Genomic DNA, 14,203 nt, shown 5'->3' on the forward strand with positions numbered 1-14,203 from the left:
GTAACTGCTAGGTACCCTAGAGTGGTAACAGCCGGTAACTGCTAGGTAACCTAGAGTGGTAACAGCCGGTGACTGCTAGGTACCCTAGAGTGGTAACAGTGGCTACAAAAGCAAAACTGGTAATTTTTTTAAAGAAATCACACCTTGCAAAAACTGCTAATGCTAGCTAAGCCTTATACAGCAAATCTGCACTCTGGTACACCAGGGCTTTATTGTGGGCAGCAGATGGGAGAGGAAAAAGTAAAAAGTAAAAATCTTCGCTCCCCCCCAAGCTGAGCGGAGTTGACAGGTTCCTCCATCTTCTTCCTGAGGGCTCTCTCTCTTACATTGTATACAAATCCCAGCTTGAGCTTTTGTCTGATGACATCTGGGTGGCTACTGAAAAATGCCGGGTGCTGCACCCAGATAAAAGTGGCTGAAGAGAACACTGGGTTTTCGTTTAGTGTTATTAATATACAAAACCAAATTAACTAGTAAAACAAATTCTGCAAATCTGATGTACTAAGTTATCTCTAAATAAATATAAAGCTGGTTTGGTGGTAAATTGGGTGAGGCATTTCTGTACTCAGTTCAGTTTCTTTTCTTTATTACAGGTAAATGATTTTTGATTGTCATATTCTTTACCTTAATGTAAATGTTTTCTATGTACAGGTGGCTTTGGCAGTGGGATTAAATTTAAGGACGTTCATTAAAGTGCTACATACCAGGGACAATGCTGTGTTATTAAACTTGCCAAGTATTGGAAGTAAGCTTACCTGGAATGTTGGTCAACTTCAGCCTCTTCTACCTAGCTTCAAAGGTGAGTTGATTGAACACAGGTTGGGGTGTATATGTAGTACATACAACATCTGCACCATTTACCACTTGACAGAGAAAATTACCTGGGTATTTCAACAATGCAGAGTCCCTAATCAGGGGCCGAATGGCTCAAATACATTTTCCATGAATTACTTTGATTAAATAAACAGTCTAATGAAATATATGGCTAAAGATATGTAAATTGTGGCCTGGTAATGGAAAATTTATATATGAGATATATTATCTGTCCTTTTGAAAGTTTTTGTTACATGTCTGTCCTGCTAAATTAATGATGAATGTTAGTAAGGTTATATTGATAGAAGGGATGTCTCTTGTTGGATTCTCTGATCTAAGCTGTTACATTACAATCATTTACACTGAAAAGTTGTTAGGGCCAAGTTTTAATCATGAAGCCACAGCCATACAGGAGCATAAACTTCATACAAATTAAAAACACCTTTGGGATATTTCACTGCAAGCAAATAAATCTATCAGTAGCCAAGGAAAAACCCGCACAGACTGCAGCCTTGGTGTAATAAAAGTGAACAGTGGAAGTATACAAAACTATATATATACTAGTAGAATATTGACACATTTGTGGAATACTTGAATCATCTTTCCTAATATTTGTCTTCATAGCTACTTCTGATTGCTACTTTCCTCTAATGGAATTGGTTAGCTAATGGATATTTGCCAGGTGGCTGGTCAATTAGCACCCCTCTTAGTTTATCTACATCATTCATTAATTCAAGGTTCTCTGCTATTTTTATAATTCTACTACAACAGTGCCTTTCCATTTCCAAATATTAGATCTCTGTGAACACTGATACAGTAAGAGAGGTAATAACAGGGAATTCCCATGTATAACATCCAGCAGCATCGCTATATGCTGGTAGGAGAATTGTCTGTGTTACGCAATGTTGCAGACTAATAGATAAAGAATAGTTAGATAAAAGTACTTTTAGCCTTTAAAAGGTCTCTGGATGCCAGTAATTACCCTCATAGAAAGTTCTTCTTTTTTTACATGGTGGGTAAGGCAGCCAGGTAGCCAGGGTTCACATTGGGCCTGATTTATGAAAGCTTTTCATCAGTGAAGGTGGCTGATCCAGCAAACCTGGAATGGATTTCGCCAAAGTCATCAAACAAAAACTCTATAAATGATAGTTAGAAATTAATGTGCATTGTCAATGATCTTGGGGTGGTGGCAGCCACACATAGCACTCACACATAGCGTATTGATACTGGGTAACATGACAGTGTATATTTCAGCTTTCTCATTTTATTTGATGCCGCTAAAAATTATTATATATTTTTGGTAGTTATTCATATCCTTTCCAATACAGGTACAGCTTCTGTTTTTGCTTTTTTCTGTTTTGTGCATTCTGAAATCTACATGGTTCCAGAAGTCTGCCTGCTTATACATTTATTAGGACAAAAAGTTGTGGAAGTCTTGCCTCCCAGATATAACTATAAACTAAGGCTGCCCACTTGGTTCATGGGAAGCTCTTTCTTTAACCTCACCCAATTATAAGCCACACTTGACACGTTGATAATCAATAAAAAATATTTAAAGGCCAGTACATACCTTGTTGTTTTTTTGAGCACGTTGCCATCTAGGACCCAGGACCGGTGATGAATGATACTCATTGGGGTGTGCTTGTATTTGTAACATCACAATAATGTTGGCCGGGCTCTGTTGGGGTGGCTTTTTCACACTGCAATGTCACACTGATTGATAACTTTTAGGTCTCTAGGCAGTGATTGGCTGAAGCCAGTTACTGCATTCAATGATGGGATAGAAAATTATTATTTTCATTTCTGATTTACAAAATGGTCCCAGATGTGATTCATGCGCTGGCACCAGCACATCACTGCCACTGACTGTGCATGTTGAGTGCTGATGGAGCGAGAAAAGGTGATGGTCAGTGGGATGAATGGTGGTGGGATTCGGAAGCTACAAGAACCCAGTTCTCAGTTCCTATGCATTATATAGGAACAAATTAAACAATTATTAGTTGTTGTGGAGTCAGTTTTACAGAAATAGTTTTTTTTTTCAAAGCAGTGAGCAGAGCAAACCGACCTTCAAGTAATATCCATAGACAGTCATTTATCATTTTTTATGTTTTAGTTCAGGAGCAGAAGGATATTCATTTCTGTACTAATAATTGTTATCTCAACATCATACCTATGTATGATGCAAAATGTAGATGCCAACAGGGATATAGAGGGAGATCTCCAACAATGATCTCAAAATATTTCCTAAAATGGCCTCTTAAACACCAAACAAAATATACAAATGCACATGATTTGACAAATGTCTGATGAGTCTAAATTAGTCCTATCAGCCAACAATTGTATGCCCTAAACCCACTTTGACTCACTGCTGTTTGGTGGCCAGTTGATCAGACAAGTTACAAAACCAATATTGTTTCCTAAATAGACCTGCACTGGCCTCTGGTTTGCCATTATCCTTGTAATAAACTTGTAAGGTTTGCTGATTTTTCTCTACAAATGACCTTGACAAAACTATGGCCAGACATAGAAAGGTTCCACTCCAGGTTGTTCATGTTCCTCAGAACCCAGAAGGTACAATCTCCTCTACCCTTGCTGAGACTTGACAGGAATTCCTCATCTGCATTCTAAATCTCAAAATTACAGAAAACTGCTGGAATTAAAAACAGATTTTTACTAATAACTGTTTACTTACAAGAAAATGGAAAAGAACAAAGGATAGAACCTCTGCCATTTTTGTGGTTGCTGTTTGTGTCCTAATATATGTTATGGCAGAAGTTTGACTTTACTTTGTACATACCTATCATACCTATGAGCTGCCCCCTGGCACTTATTTTCTCTGTAGGTGGACATGAACCCGTGAGTCCCAGGTCAGAACAGCTGGATTTACTGAGGAAATTTGCAGGCTTTTCTGAAGGATCTCAAGACACTGAAAGCCAAGCTGTCCTGGCGTTTCTCTATCTCTATCTTTCCATCTGTGGGCAGTGAGTAGGATACTTCATACTAAGATATAAACTAGGTGTAATAAATGATCATATGAACCATATACAATGTCAAATGTTAAATCCAAACTTCTGCAATATTGTGTATTGAAAACACATGTAAACATAAAGGAGGGTAATAATACAAATAATGGGATAAAATACAAAGTGCACAAGTATAGGAAGAACACTAGCATGAGCCCAAGCATATAAGAATATAAATGTAATAAGTACACTAGAATGAACCAGGCAAGCATGTTGAAGGAGGCCTAATTGGTAATAATTGGGGTGGGGATCACATGAAAGATGGACCTTGCATGGGTTTGTAATTCATTTACATCATGCATTATATTCTGGTGTTCTTATTCAGTTTTGATCATTTAAGACACACAAGCAGGAAAGCAGATCAGGAAAGTGAGGGTGCAGTCAGGATTCCTGATATGCATGCTTGTTTCAGGTCTGTGACACAGACAATACTGAACTAACTAGTAACTAGTATTTTCAGAAGGAAAGATGAGCAGATTTTTTCAGCAGACATTTTCTTTGAATCTAACTTATAAGAATATAAAGCAAATGGGCTACAGGGAATGTTATTTGGAGTTTTACATTTGTGTTCTTCTAACACGTATTAATAAACTTTTGAACTATTATATTTCATCTAGAGACATTGGAGGGTTGAATATTGTTGTTTGGTCCCAGTTGCCTCCTGGAGCAGGTTTGGGGTCTAGCGCTGCTTATTCTGTGTGTCTGGCTGCTGCCTTGCTATCGATCTCTGGAAGGATTTCATGCCCAGCACAGGGCTGCACAGAAGATGTCAGGTATAAAGTTTTTTGTTTTTAGTGTGGTTTTAAAGTTTATTCTTTGTATAACTCTACATAATTTGTCAAATTTCAATAAGGCTCTCAATATTCATGTGTAAAATATTATTTTGATTACTGACATTGTTCTTGTTACAGGTTCTCATTTACTCCATTTTATAATCTGTATGGTATTTATGATGTAAGATTTATTGTTTGTATATATTAATTTGGTAACCAAAGTACTAATATTTTTTTTTAATAGGTGGACAGAGACCGAGTTAAAACTCATTAATAGTTGGGCATTTCAGGGAGAAAAGGTCATCCACGGGAATCCATCTGGAGTGGATAATGCTGTAGCCACATTAGGTAAGTAGTTCAAATATAGAGACTGTAGGCAGGCATGCATAAACCCACACTGTGCTGTTCTTTGTGGTAATTGTGTAAATCAGTGACAGTGGGAGCCACCACTCAATTCCCTATGGTGGTTGTATGCTTTGTATATGTGACTTCTGTACAACAATCATTTGTAAAAGTGTCAGCTGAAAAGAGTTTTTTTGGCAACAATTACTGTGCGTGTGTGCTCTGCTTTAGTGTTCTCTTTATGTCTTATGGTACACTGATTTCCTCCCACAATCCATAGACTTTCTATTGTTGTTCCAGGACAGCAACAGGATAGTGTGCATAGGAAAAATGTGTGTGAGTCTGTGTATCAGTGTATATTTATCTATATATATATATAATATATATTGGATTCTCTTAATGTTTGATAAAGATTCAAGAATATAATATAATTTGAATTGCTTCTGTTTAGGTGGTGCTTTACAGTTTCAAGCTGGACAAATAACTCCAATGAAGAGGTATATTTTTATGCTTGCTTTTTTATTTGGTATGTTTTGTGTGTTTTCTGTTTTTTTTACATTTCACTTGGTTAGTTTTGTCAGTGAGAAAGGACTGAATGTAACAGATAAACACCCAAGCAGATCCCATACAAGATCAAGCTAACAGGGACACCAATGTCAGTACTACACTATACTATACTCAAGTATAAACCGATCTAAATATAAACCAAGGTACTTTTTTTCCTAGTAATACAGCAACATTGTTTTGACCTAGGGCACAAAATGTAGTCTTCACTGCTAACATTCAAAACAGTAATCAATAGGATGCCAATACAATTTTGGGCTCAGTCTGTATGTCTCTCACCTCAACCAACCCCCCCCCCCACACACACACACACACTTAATTTGAAAGTATTTTGTATTCCTAAATTGGTTATAAAGGGTCACTATCTTTTACATAATCTTCGAGCATGGTTGTAAACCACCAGTAGATGGCACTCTGTCCTCATGTAAAGGGTGTAACAAACTCTTTAATAACTGCACTTGACCCAGATGTCTCTGATCCTCATGTAAAGGGTGTGTCATGGGAGCAAACTTCAGGTATTACTGGTGTGTGATTTGCATTGTGAGAAGGTAAGTATAAACTGATTCTTTTTCTAATGGCATAGTGTGAGCGAAAACTAAATGTATACATTTACAATAGAGAATATGGTGAAGCAAAGAGACTAAAAACAGAGTTTTTTTAATAGAAAAACATGTCAGAGGTGAATTATGCTGCTGTTTAAATAAAAAGCAAAGGCTGATACACTCTGGAGTGCAGTGATTAATTTTCTAATCTGAATTTTTCACTGGAGAATATTTACCAGGGCTGGTATCCAGTAGTATGCAGTGAATGTGATGAGCCATGTGCCTTAAATGGTATATGTATCTTCTTGTGGCACATATAAAAGCTTTATATTGTTGTAAAAATAAACGCCTTAGGTGTCATGGTGTAATTTGCACTGAAATTAGAAGAAGCCTTCCTGACTATTCCTGAAGCCCCTGTCTATAGCCTTTCTTCAATAGACACAACTAGACATCACCTTAATCGAGACAAATAAGCAAAGTCAATAAAAAAACTTCACTATAAGTGCTGCTGTACAAATATTGATATTCTTTCAAAGAGTGACATAATGTGTGACTTAGAATATTTATATTTGTACAGCTGCACTTCAATTAAACTTCTTTTGGACCTCACAATGGGGAGCTGCTTTCCTTCTGCACCTTCACGTTGGTCCATCACTGTAATTGTTGGCCTTTGTGGCCCAAAGCAATATCTGTTCTTTAAAATGACTCCTAGAAGAATAAAACACATACAGAATATATTATTGTTTATTTGAGTATATACACACAGACTCCCACACTGAGAACCCTTATGTTTACCAAGTCACCATTTCAATACTCAATCTATTTCATGTTCTTCAAGAGTTATGTGTATATAAATACAAAGCTAATCATTAAGTTTATATTAAAATATATATAATGTGTGTATTGTATGTATATGGGGTAGATGCCAGAAATCAGCAAATAGCAAAACATTCCTTCTGTTGCTGCAATCTCACTAAATGCTGCAATGATAATATATTGTGATCCCTTTCCAGGGTACCAATGCTACAGATTTTGCTCACCAATACAAGAGTTCCACGCAGTACAAAGATCCTGGTGGCAGGGGTGAAAGATAAGCTACTTAAGGTTTGATAGTTTCCTTATAGATATTTTTTTTTACTTTTTAATACAAAAGAAAGGTCCCTAAAGTACTGGGTACAAAAACAAACTATTTTTTCAAATAGCTAAAAAACAACTCCTTTACTTATAAATCTATAAAACATCCCCTTCTCTCTGCGTCCCAAAAAATAGACACCATTGTCCTACACCAACCCAACAAGTCTATTGTACATCCACAGAGACTTGTTTAAATGACAGCTGTAAAAAAATTGCCCTGTTAACATTTACAAACAAATTTGTCCCCTTTATTAGTCCCTTTAGGATATTTTCTACAAATGTCTGTAATCATCTCCACCAATTTCAGCAACAGCTTAAATCCAAATCAAGCCATCTATCTGTAAATTAGCATCAGTCCTTTGTGCATTTCACTTTTTAAATCATAGGGGTTAAATTACCTCCGGGATCTCCAGCCACTACAAGGAAACCTCCATTAAAAAAATGATGGAAAAAAAACCTGATTTGATAAACATTTTTAAAAAATGTCAGCTGCCAACTTTGTTGTTGTAGAGGTCCTCTTATAATGTTATGTGGGATGTTCTTAAAACCAAAAATGTAAATTTTAATGTATGCACAAAAGAAAAGTGTTAAAAGATTTTTTTAGGTCTTGGTAATACAGTAATACAGTTAAAAGCATTTTGTTATATTTGTTCAATATTAAAAAAAAATCTTGTCAGCTGATAACTTCCTATGCACTCTGCTTGTGCTGCATCCCTACCAGTTACATTGCTCTCAGCTTTTTCTGACGACTACAGATCCCCTGTAACGAAAAGGAAGGATGGGGAAGTTTTGTTTTTGTGTTTGTCATAGGGTGTTGTCACCCCCAGACTACAGATTGTGCATTATTGACAGTATTACCTGGTGAAAATAAAGAGAGAACAAACTTAAAAAAATATATGAGTGTGGCTACCGGATTGACAATCTAGTAACTGAAATAATTAATAATTGATTCTTATGGGTTTAGATTCATTAATAATTTATATGTTACTCGGGATTTACCATTTGTTTTTTTTCCAGTATCCAAGTATTATAGAACCAGTCCTTTCATCAATACATGCAATTTCTCAGGAGTGTCAGCGCATTCTGGAAGCTTCTTCTGCAGCATTGTCAATTGATCAATTTAAAGTGTTAGAGGTAATATAGCTGTTTTGTACCAATGTATATAGACCACAGAGCAATTCGGTTTCTGCAGTGTGTATATATATATATATATATATATATATATAAATATATATATATATAAATGTTTGTATTCAGAAGAACACGCATCCTGTCATAGAACGGTAAAATATATATTGCATTCGAGATTAAGCTTGAAGCAAACCCGAAGTCTAGATATGTCTCCCTGTTTTACAGTAGGTATACATTAAGATGAAGATTGATGCTGTTATTTCAGTTACCCATTGCTGGTCTTAGTAATATTAGGATGGGGAGACATCTGCCAACACTTGAAATGCTGGCGGTATCCATTAAATATTAGAATGGCCTTGGTATTTATGTGATGCCATTGTGATTAGTGACAGCTTGTCTGAAATTAGAAATATCTTGCCAACATAAACCAGGCAGCTTTGTCCACAGTTCAAGTCATAAAAATAATAAGTATATGGTATATATAGACAATACCTACTCTAAATTCTTTGTGAAGTGAAGCTTGGTGTATAATAATAACCAAACAAATATTACAGAAAAAAAGATGATATCTGACTGTGGTAGCATAAGTAAAGGGAAATCATGTGGTGTGATCCAGCACTGGTTGAATTGGTTTCCTAACAAGGGAAATGTTGTATTTCAGGAACTGATTGACATCAATCAACATCATCTAAACGTGATTGGTGTTGGACATCCATCATTGGACAAGCTCTGCCAGGTGACCGCTTCTCATGGTCTGCACAGTAAGCTGACTGGTGCTGGAGGAGGAGGTTGTGCAATAACTTTACTGCGACCTGGTTAGTATTACACCCATTTGTCATGACTGTTGTTAGGGGAACCTATAAGGCAGGTGAGAAGTGTACGAGAAAGATTAAGGCCTGCTATTGTTTTAGGAGTACTTAGGGAAGGTTTAGAATTCCCACTTGTCCTTGGTGCTAGCAGCCCCGCTCATGTTTTTGGGATGAATGTCAGACCAACAATGCATTGTGTGGGTTGTAAAATATGTCTTTTTCACCAGCCCATCACATTTCATCCTTCATTTCTCCCAATAGAAACATTATTTGTGTATCTCATTACCATCTTTACACTATGAATCCAATCTCAGTATTTTTGTGATAATAAAAATAGCAATTCTTATGGTTCCAGCAGTGGGTGATTCAGCAAACCTGAAATGGATCTGGTCCAGGGTTGAAAACATTTAGCAAATAGCAAATGTATTTGAGGAAACCTTTTCGAGGTTTTCTACATCCCCCGGGTTCTCCCATGATAGTCCATCTTCTCTAGTCTTGGAGAGTTTTTAAAATTCAGGGCCAATATGTGTTTAGGAGGGTACTGACCCTCTGAGGAGCTGTGTGTAAGCTGTGTAAGGAAAGGTACTTATCAATGATTTTTCTGTATTTTTTGTATTTCTGTATTTGCTTAGGATAGCATTAGCAGTTCACTGATTGTATTGCTTGCTGCCTGCAATCACTCTTGAACACGCTGGCTATTAGTCTGACATACCAACCAAATTCACAATGAGTTCAGGCAATACTTATCTAAGAGTATTTTCACCATGACCATATGACCCAAGTATTAAATCAAAGGGCAGTACTAGGAGTGGATGGTGGGTGGCCGTATTTCACTATAAACTTAAGTGTCAATTATTATATTTTAGAAATTGTTAACCATAAATGTTCATATTTATCATTCCATTAACCCTCATAAACAAGCACATAAAAGTCAAAACAGGCAAAACAATGAATTTATATTTGAGATGCCCCTTTGTAGCAGAAATATACTGTAAGAACTTACCAACTCCTAATACAGTTCTCTTCCATCAGATGTAGACCACAGTGTGGTGGAAGCAGTGAAGCAGCAGCTTGTGGACTGTGGATATCAGTGCTGGGAAACCAGTATTGGAGCCCCGGGTGTTACTCTGCATTCTTCTTTGTCATTGCCAGAAGATATTATAAATGCTTTCAGCAATGTATAAACTACATGTAATTCATGGATATTACAGCACCATCACAGACAAATCTCATGAAGATTGTTATAGAACTGCTTTTTATTTCCAAGGTATTAAGAAGATACAAAGCTTGGGACAATGATGTATTACCTGTTACCAGGTGCAAGTCACCAAACTCGCCGAGGATGAAGTCACTTTAGATGGTTTTATGGCTTGAAAAAATGTGTTTTGGAAAAAAGTTTACAAATAACAAAAAAGCTAACTGCAGTCCTTTTCATCTGTTAGATTGCTATGCAGTTTTTCATACAAGCATTGATTGTTTGTCCAAGATCTTGGACTATTTACCTCAGCAAGACTTGATATAGTTAACTTAAAACTTTTATTAATACATAATTTTTATTAGAGGTAAAATCTATTGAATGGCACATATGTGTGTAAAACTGGTCAATGGCAGATTGTGTGACACAGTGACAACACAAGATTACAGATGGGAGACCTGGACAGAGCTTTGTCACTCTATATTAGAATGTGTCTAAACAAGGAGATTATTGGCACAGTCACCGGATAATATTTCCATGGAAGCTATTGATATATACATTAAAAATAATTTTTGATATTACATCAAATCATTGTGTTAGATTTTATTTAATGGGTATATTGTTACAAAACGATACTGCATACTTTGTATTAGGTCTTAGATTAGGATCACATATAATACATAACAAATTTCCATATATCTTTGAGATGGCTGAGGGGCTTTGGGTGGTGGTGTCCCAGTATTTAATTACCCATATGAGGTCAATATCTGCATTAAAAAAAAATTGAATTATATGTACGGCACCTGCCTGTGCATGACTACCTACAAACATGATCGGTAAGCAGTAACAGTGCATGGGAAAGGTGCTAGCTGCATGGTAATGAGAAGCTTTTATGTGCTGCACCCGAATAGGTAAGATATGGTTATTGAGTAGTAAATGTTTAGGGAAAATGACTGAAGACTATGTAAGCATTGCAGGTGTGGGAAATAATCTAAATAGGCGAATAACTGCTACAGTTAGGCTATGAAATAAAACACAGTGTGTACTGTTCCCAAGCACCTAGTATCTATAGTTCGGTGCTCAGGAGAGAGTTTAGACAAAATGGCTGGTTTGAGCAGTCATTTGGATATTCTAGTACAGGTATCTGCAAAAACCAGTGCAGACGTTTTTACTGCCTAAAGCATTTTATTTACCCAAAGAAAAAAAGAAATCCCTGTGCAGTCTCCCCACAATATTGAAAGCTTACCCTTCGATAGCTTTGGGACCTTCAGTGTTTTCCACCCCCTTTCGATTTAGACAAACATGATTCCACAAGACCTTTTATGTATAGGAGAGGAAACAGTCACCTACAGTTCCCTTTTCTATCCAGGTGGCTCCTAATCAAGTCTATGGAGAGGACAGGGGCAGCAAACAGCACCTAGACACACACGCTGCATTTCGCATCTAAAAATATGAGTGGTGGGCAGAAGGTGTCTGTGACTATCTTTAAGGATAATATTGTTCTTTTATGTTTAACTTATATGAGTAAAATCTAGAGACTGGCATTCCTGGCGTTTTTCTGAAAGTTGGCATATTTGTTAGTTTATTAGTTATTGGCATGGAACAAACAGGCAGATTAGTCAGCAGCAGTTCTCATGAGAAGATATATTTATACTATTTTCTTCTCAAGCCTAAAGTTTATTGACTTTTACACTGTTATCAGAAGTGAATGTGCTGGTTTTAGATTTTAGTTGAGAAAGTCAGGCAGTTAGCAAATAATCTAAAAAGGATATAGGATTCATCATTAAAGCTTATTTAAACAACAAAATATAATATATTGCAGTCTACAAGTCCTTAGATATTGTGCCTTCATTCATTTTTTTTGTCCACTCTAAGTACATTTTCTGCAACGACAGCAAAGTGATTTTTGATCCTTTGATCCAATATCCTTGTAAAACTAGTGGCCTCTTCACACGAATTGACTCTACAAGACTTTTCTCTGCCTGTTTACACCCATTCTCAAATCTCATTCAGTAATGATCATCAATGATCCTAGTCCCGCTGCTAGTTGTAAAGTATTCATATACTGAGTCAGATACATTCAAATGTGCTGTTACCATGGCAGTCAATTAAAAGATCTGTAGGTACATTATTCATCCATAATGTATGCTTCTCAATTTTGGTCAATGCTCCTGGTAATAGCGATTACCTATTTGCTGTTACTGTGCTGCTGGTTGCTGGAGTAATGTCTGCACCGCTACCAGAACTATAGTGGTGTTTGCTGTCTAAGCTGCAGGGGAGTCCACCCACACATTACCTATGGTGCCATGCACATTTGACAGTTTTTCATTATGTTCAATTTCTTCTACCATATTGGTTAAATGAGGTGTACATGGAAATGTGGAATCTGACAGTACCATTCATAGAAAACCGTCAATGGCACGTCTAGACTGCATAGATTTGTGGATCTCACTAGAACTCTGAAAACTCAGAAGGAGACAGTCATCTGCTCTCAATAAATTATATTATAAATATAAGAATGGATTGGCATCAGGTTCAGAAGAGCTCCTTCTGCAGTGTCTATGAAGAAAATGCATACAAGATAATAATGCATTGGTACCTCACACTAGACATTTTACACATAATCTATCCTACTACCAGCAACCTTTGTTGGTCCTGTGGGTCTGAGATTTGTACCCTACACTATTTTTTTTGATCTGCTCAAGGAAATATTAGATGTTCCCATTTCCCTAGACCTGTTGACCCACCTTCTTGGACTACCTATCAAGTATAGAAAACCAATAAACGCTTATTAGCTAACATTCTCATGGTGGTGAGATGCCTCATGCCAAAAATTGGCAATTACCCAACCTGCCAATGCGTTCGGCTCTGCTTCAAAGTATTAAAGACGTATGACTGATGGAACAATTAACAGCTGGACTTTATGATCGCATAGAGAACTTTAATGCAATGTGGGCCCCATGGGACTCCTATATGGAAGCCTGTAACACATGACCTTGACATGATGACATACAGGACTACCTATGGATATCATTAGGAGGGGCGGATGTAATGATATATTCAATGTTACTAAAATCTTCTTTTTTTGTTTTTTTTCTCTTTTTAAAAAATTACACCTGTACCTCTCTTGCTTGCCATAAAGCTTTTTCCCACGGGCATACAGGTGGAAGAAGTATTATAATTTCTGCTTAGCTGCTAACAATATGATGTACTACAAGATTGTGTGAACTGTGGTACTAAAAGGTGTCTCTTCATAATTATGTGCACTGTATTTGTAAAACTCTGTACTGATGTAAACAATCCTAGTCGATTATGTGAGCAACACTTAGCTCCTTCTTTTGTTTTTCTTACACTGTGCATTTAATGGAGCCCTCTTTGGCAGAAAGGATAAGCGCCACCTGGCCTCGGCCTGGGACTTATTACTAAGTATTGGATAAGTTGTATTTTACTCATTGGTTATTTTCCTTTTTGTATGTTGTTTAACCACCTAGCCGTTAAGCCCGACCTTCGTACGGGCAAAAAAAAAAGGCTAGGATGGTTAACCCCGTATTTTTGTCGCATCCATACTTACCTGGTCCCGCTGTGCTCATCCAGCGTCGTTTTCGTATTCCAGCGTCGTCCTCCGTCCATCGTCGTCCGTCGGTCTCCCTCTCCAGCGTCGGGTGCCAGCGGGACCGGTAAGATGCGGTCCGGCATCTTTTGTTCCGCCGCCCGGCGGAACACAAGATGCCGGCCAGCGGAACACAAGATACCGGGCGGCGGAACAAAAGATGCCGGTCGGCTTCTTACCTGGTACCGCTGATCGCCGATGATCCTTCTTCATCCAGCGCCAGGTGTCTTCTGAAGCGAGAAGCCGTCCGGCTGAGAAAAAAATAGC

The 14,203-nt window shown here is 37.3% G+C and overlaps 1 protein-coding gene across 3 annotated transcripts in view; it reads left to right on the forward strand.

Moving 5' to 3' along the window:
• Positions 1 to 10,914, forward strand: part of MVK (mevalonate kinase) — a 15,029-nt gene extending 4,115 nt beyond the window's left edge. For 2 of the 3 annotated variants that reach the window (XM_072415377.1, XM_072415376.1), the window contains exons 3-11: positions 652 to 799; positions 3,656 to 3,794; positions 4,454 to 4,609; positions 4,854 to 4,957; positions 5,403 to 5,448; positions 7,071 to 7,161; positions 8,209 to 8,325; positions 8,984 to 9,137; positions 10,164 to 10,914. In XM_072415377.1, the coding sequence (XP_072271478.1) occupies positions 652 to 799; positions 3,656 to 3,794; positions 4,454 to 4,609; positions 4,854 to 4,957; positions 5,403 to 5,448; positions 7,071 to 7,161; positions 8,209 to 8,325; positions 8,984 to 9,137; positions 10,164 to 10,315 (1,107 nt within the window). In that variant the 3' untranslated portion in view covers positions 10,316 to 10,914. The remainder of the gene's footprint in view (positions 1 to 651; positions 800 to 3,655; positions 3,795 to 4,453; positions 4,610 to 4,853; positions 4,958 to 5,402; positions 5,449 to 7,070; positions 7,162 to 8,208; positions 8,326 to 8,983; positions 9,138 to 10,163) is intronic. The other variant, XM_072415378.1, reaches the window with a different exon arrangement.
• The last annotated feature ends 3,289 nt before the right edge of the window (positions 10,915 to 14,203 follow it).

Source organism: Pyxicephalus adspersus, chromosome 6 (genome assembly GCF_032062135.1).
Source record: "Pyxicephalus adspersus chromosome 6, UCB_Pads_2.0, whole genome shotgun sequence".
NCBI lineage: Eukaryota > Metazoa > Chordata > Amphibia > Anura > Pyxicephalidae > Pyxicephalus > Pyxicephalus adspersus.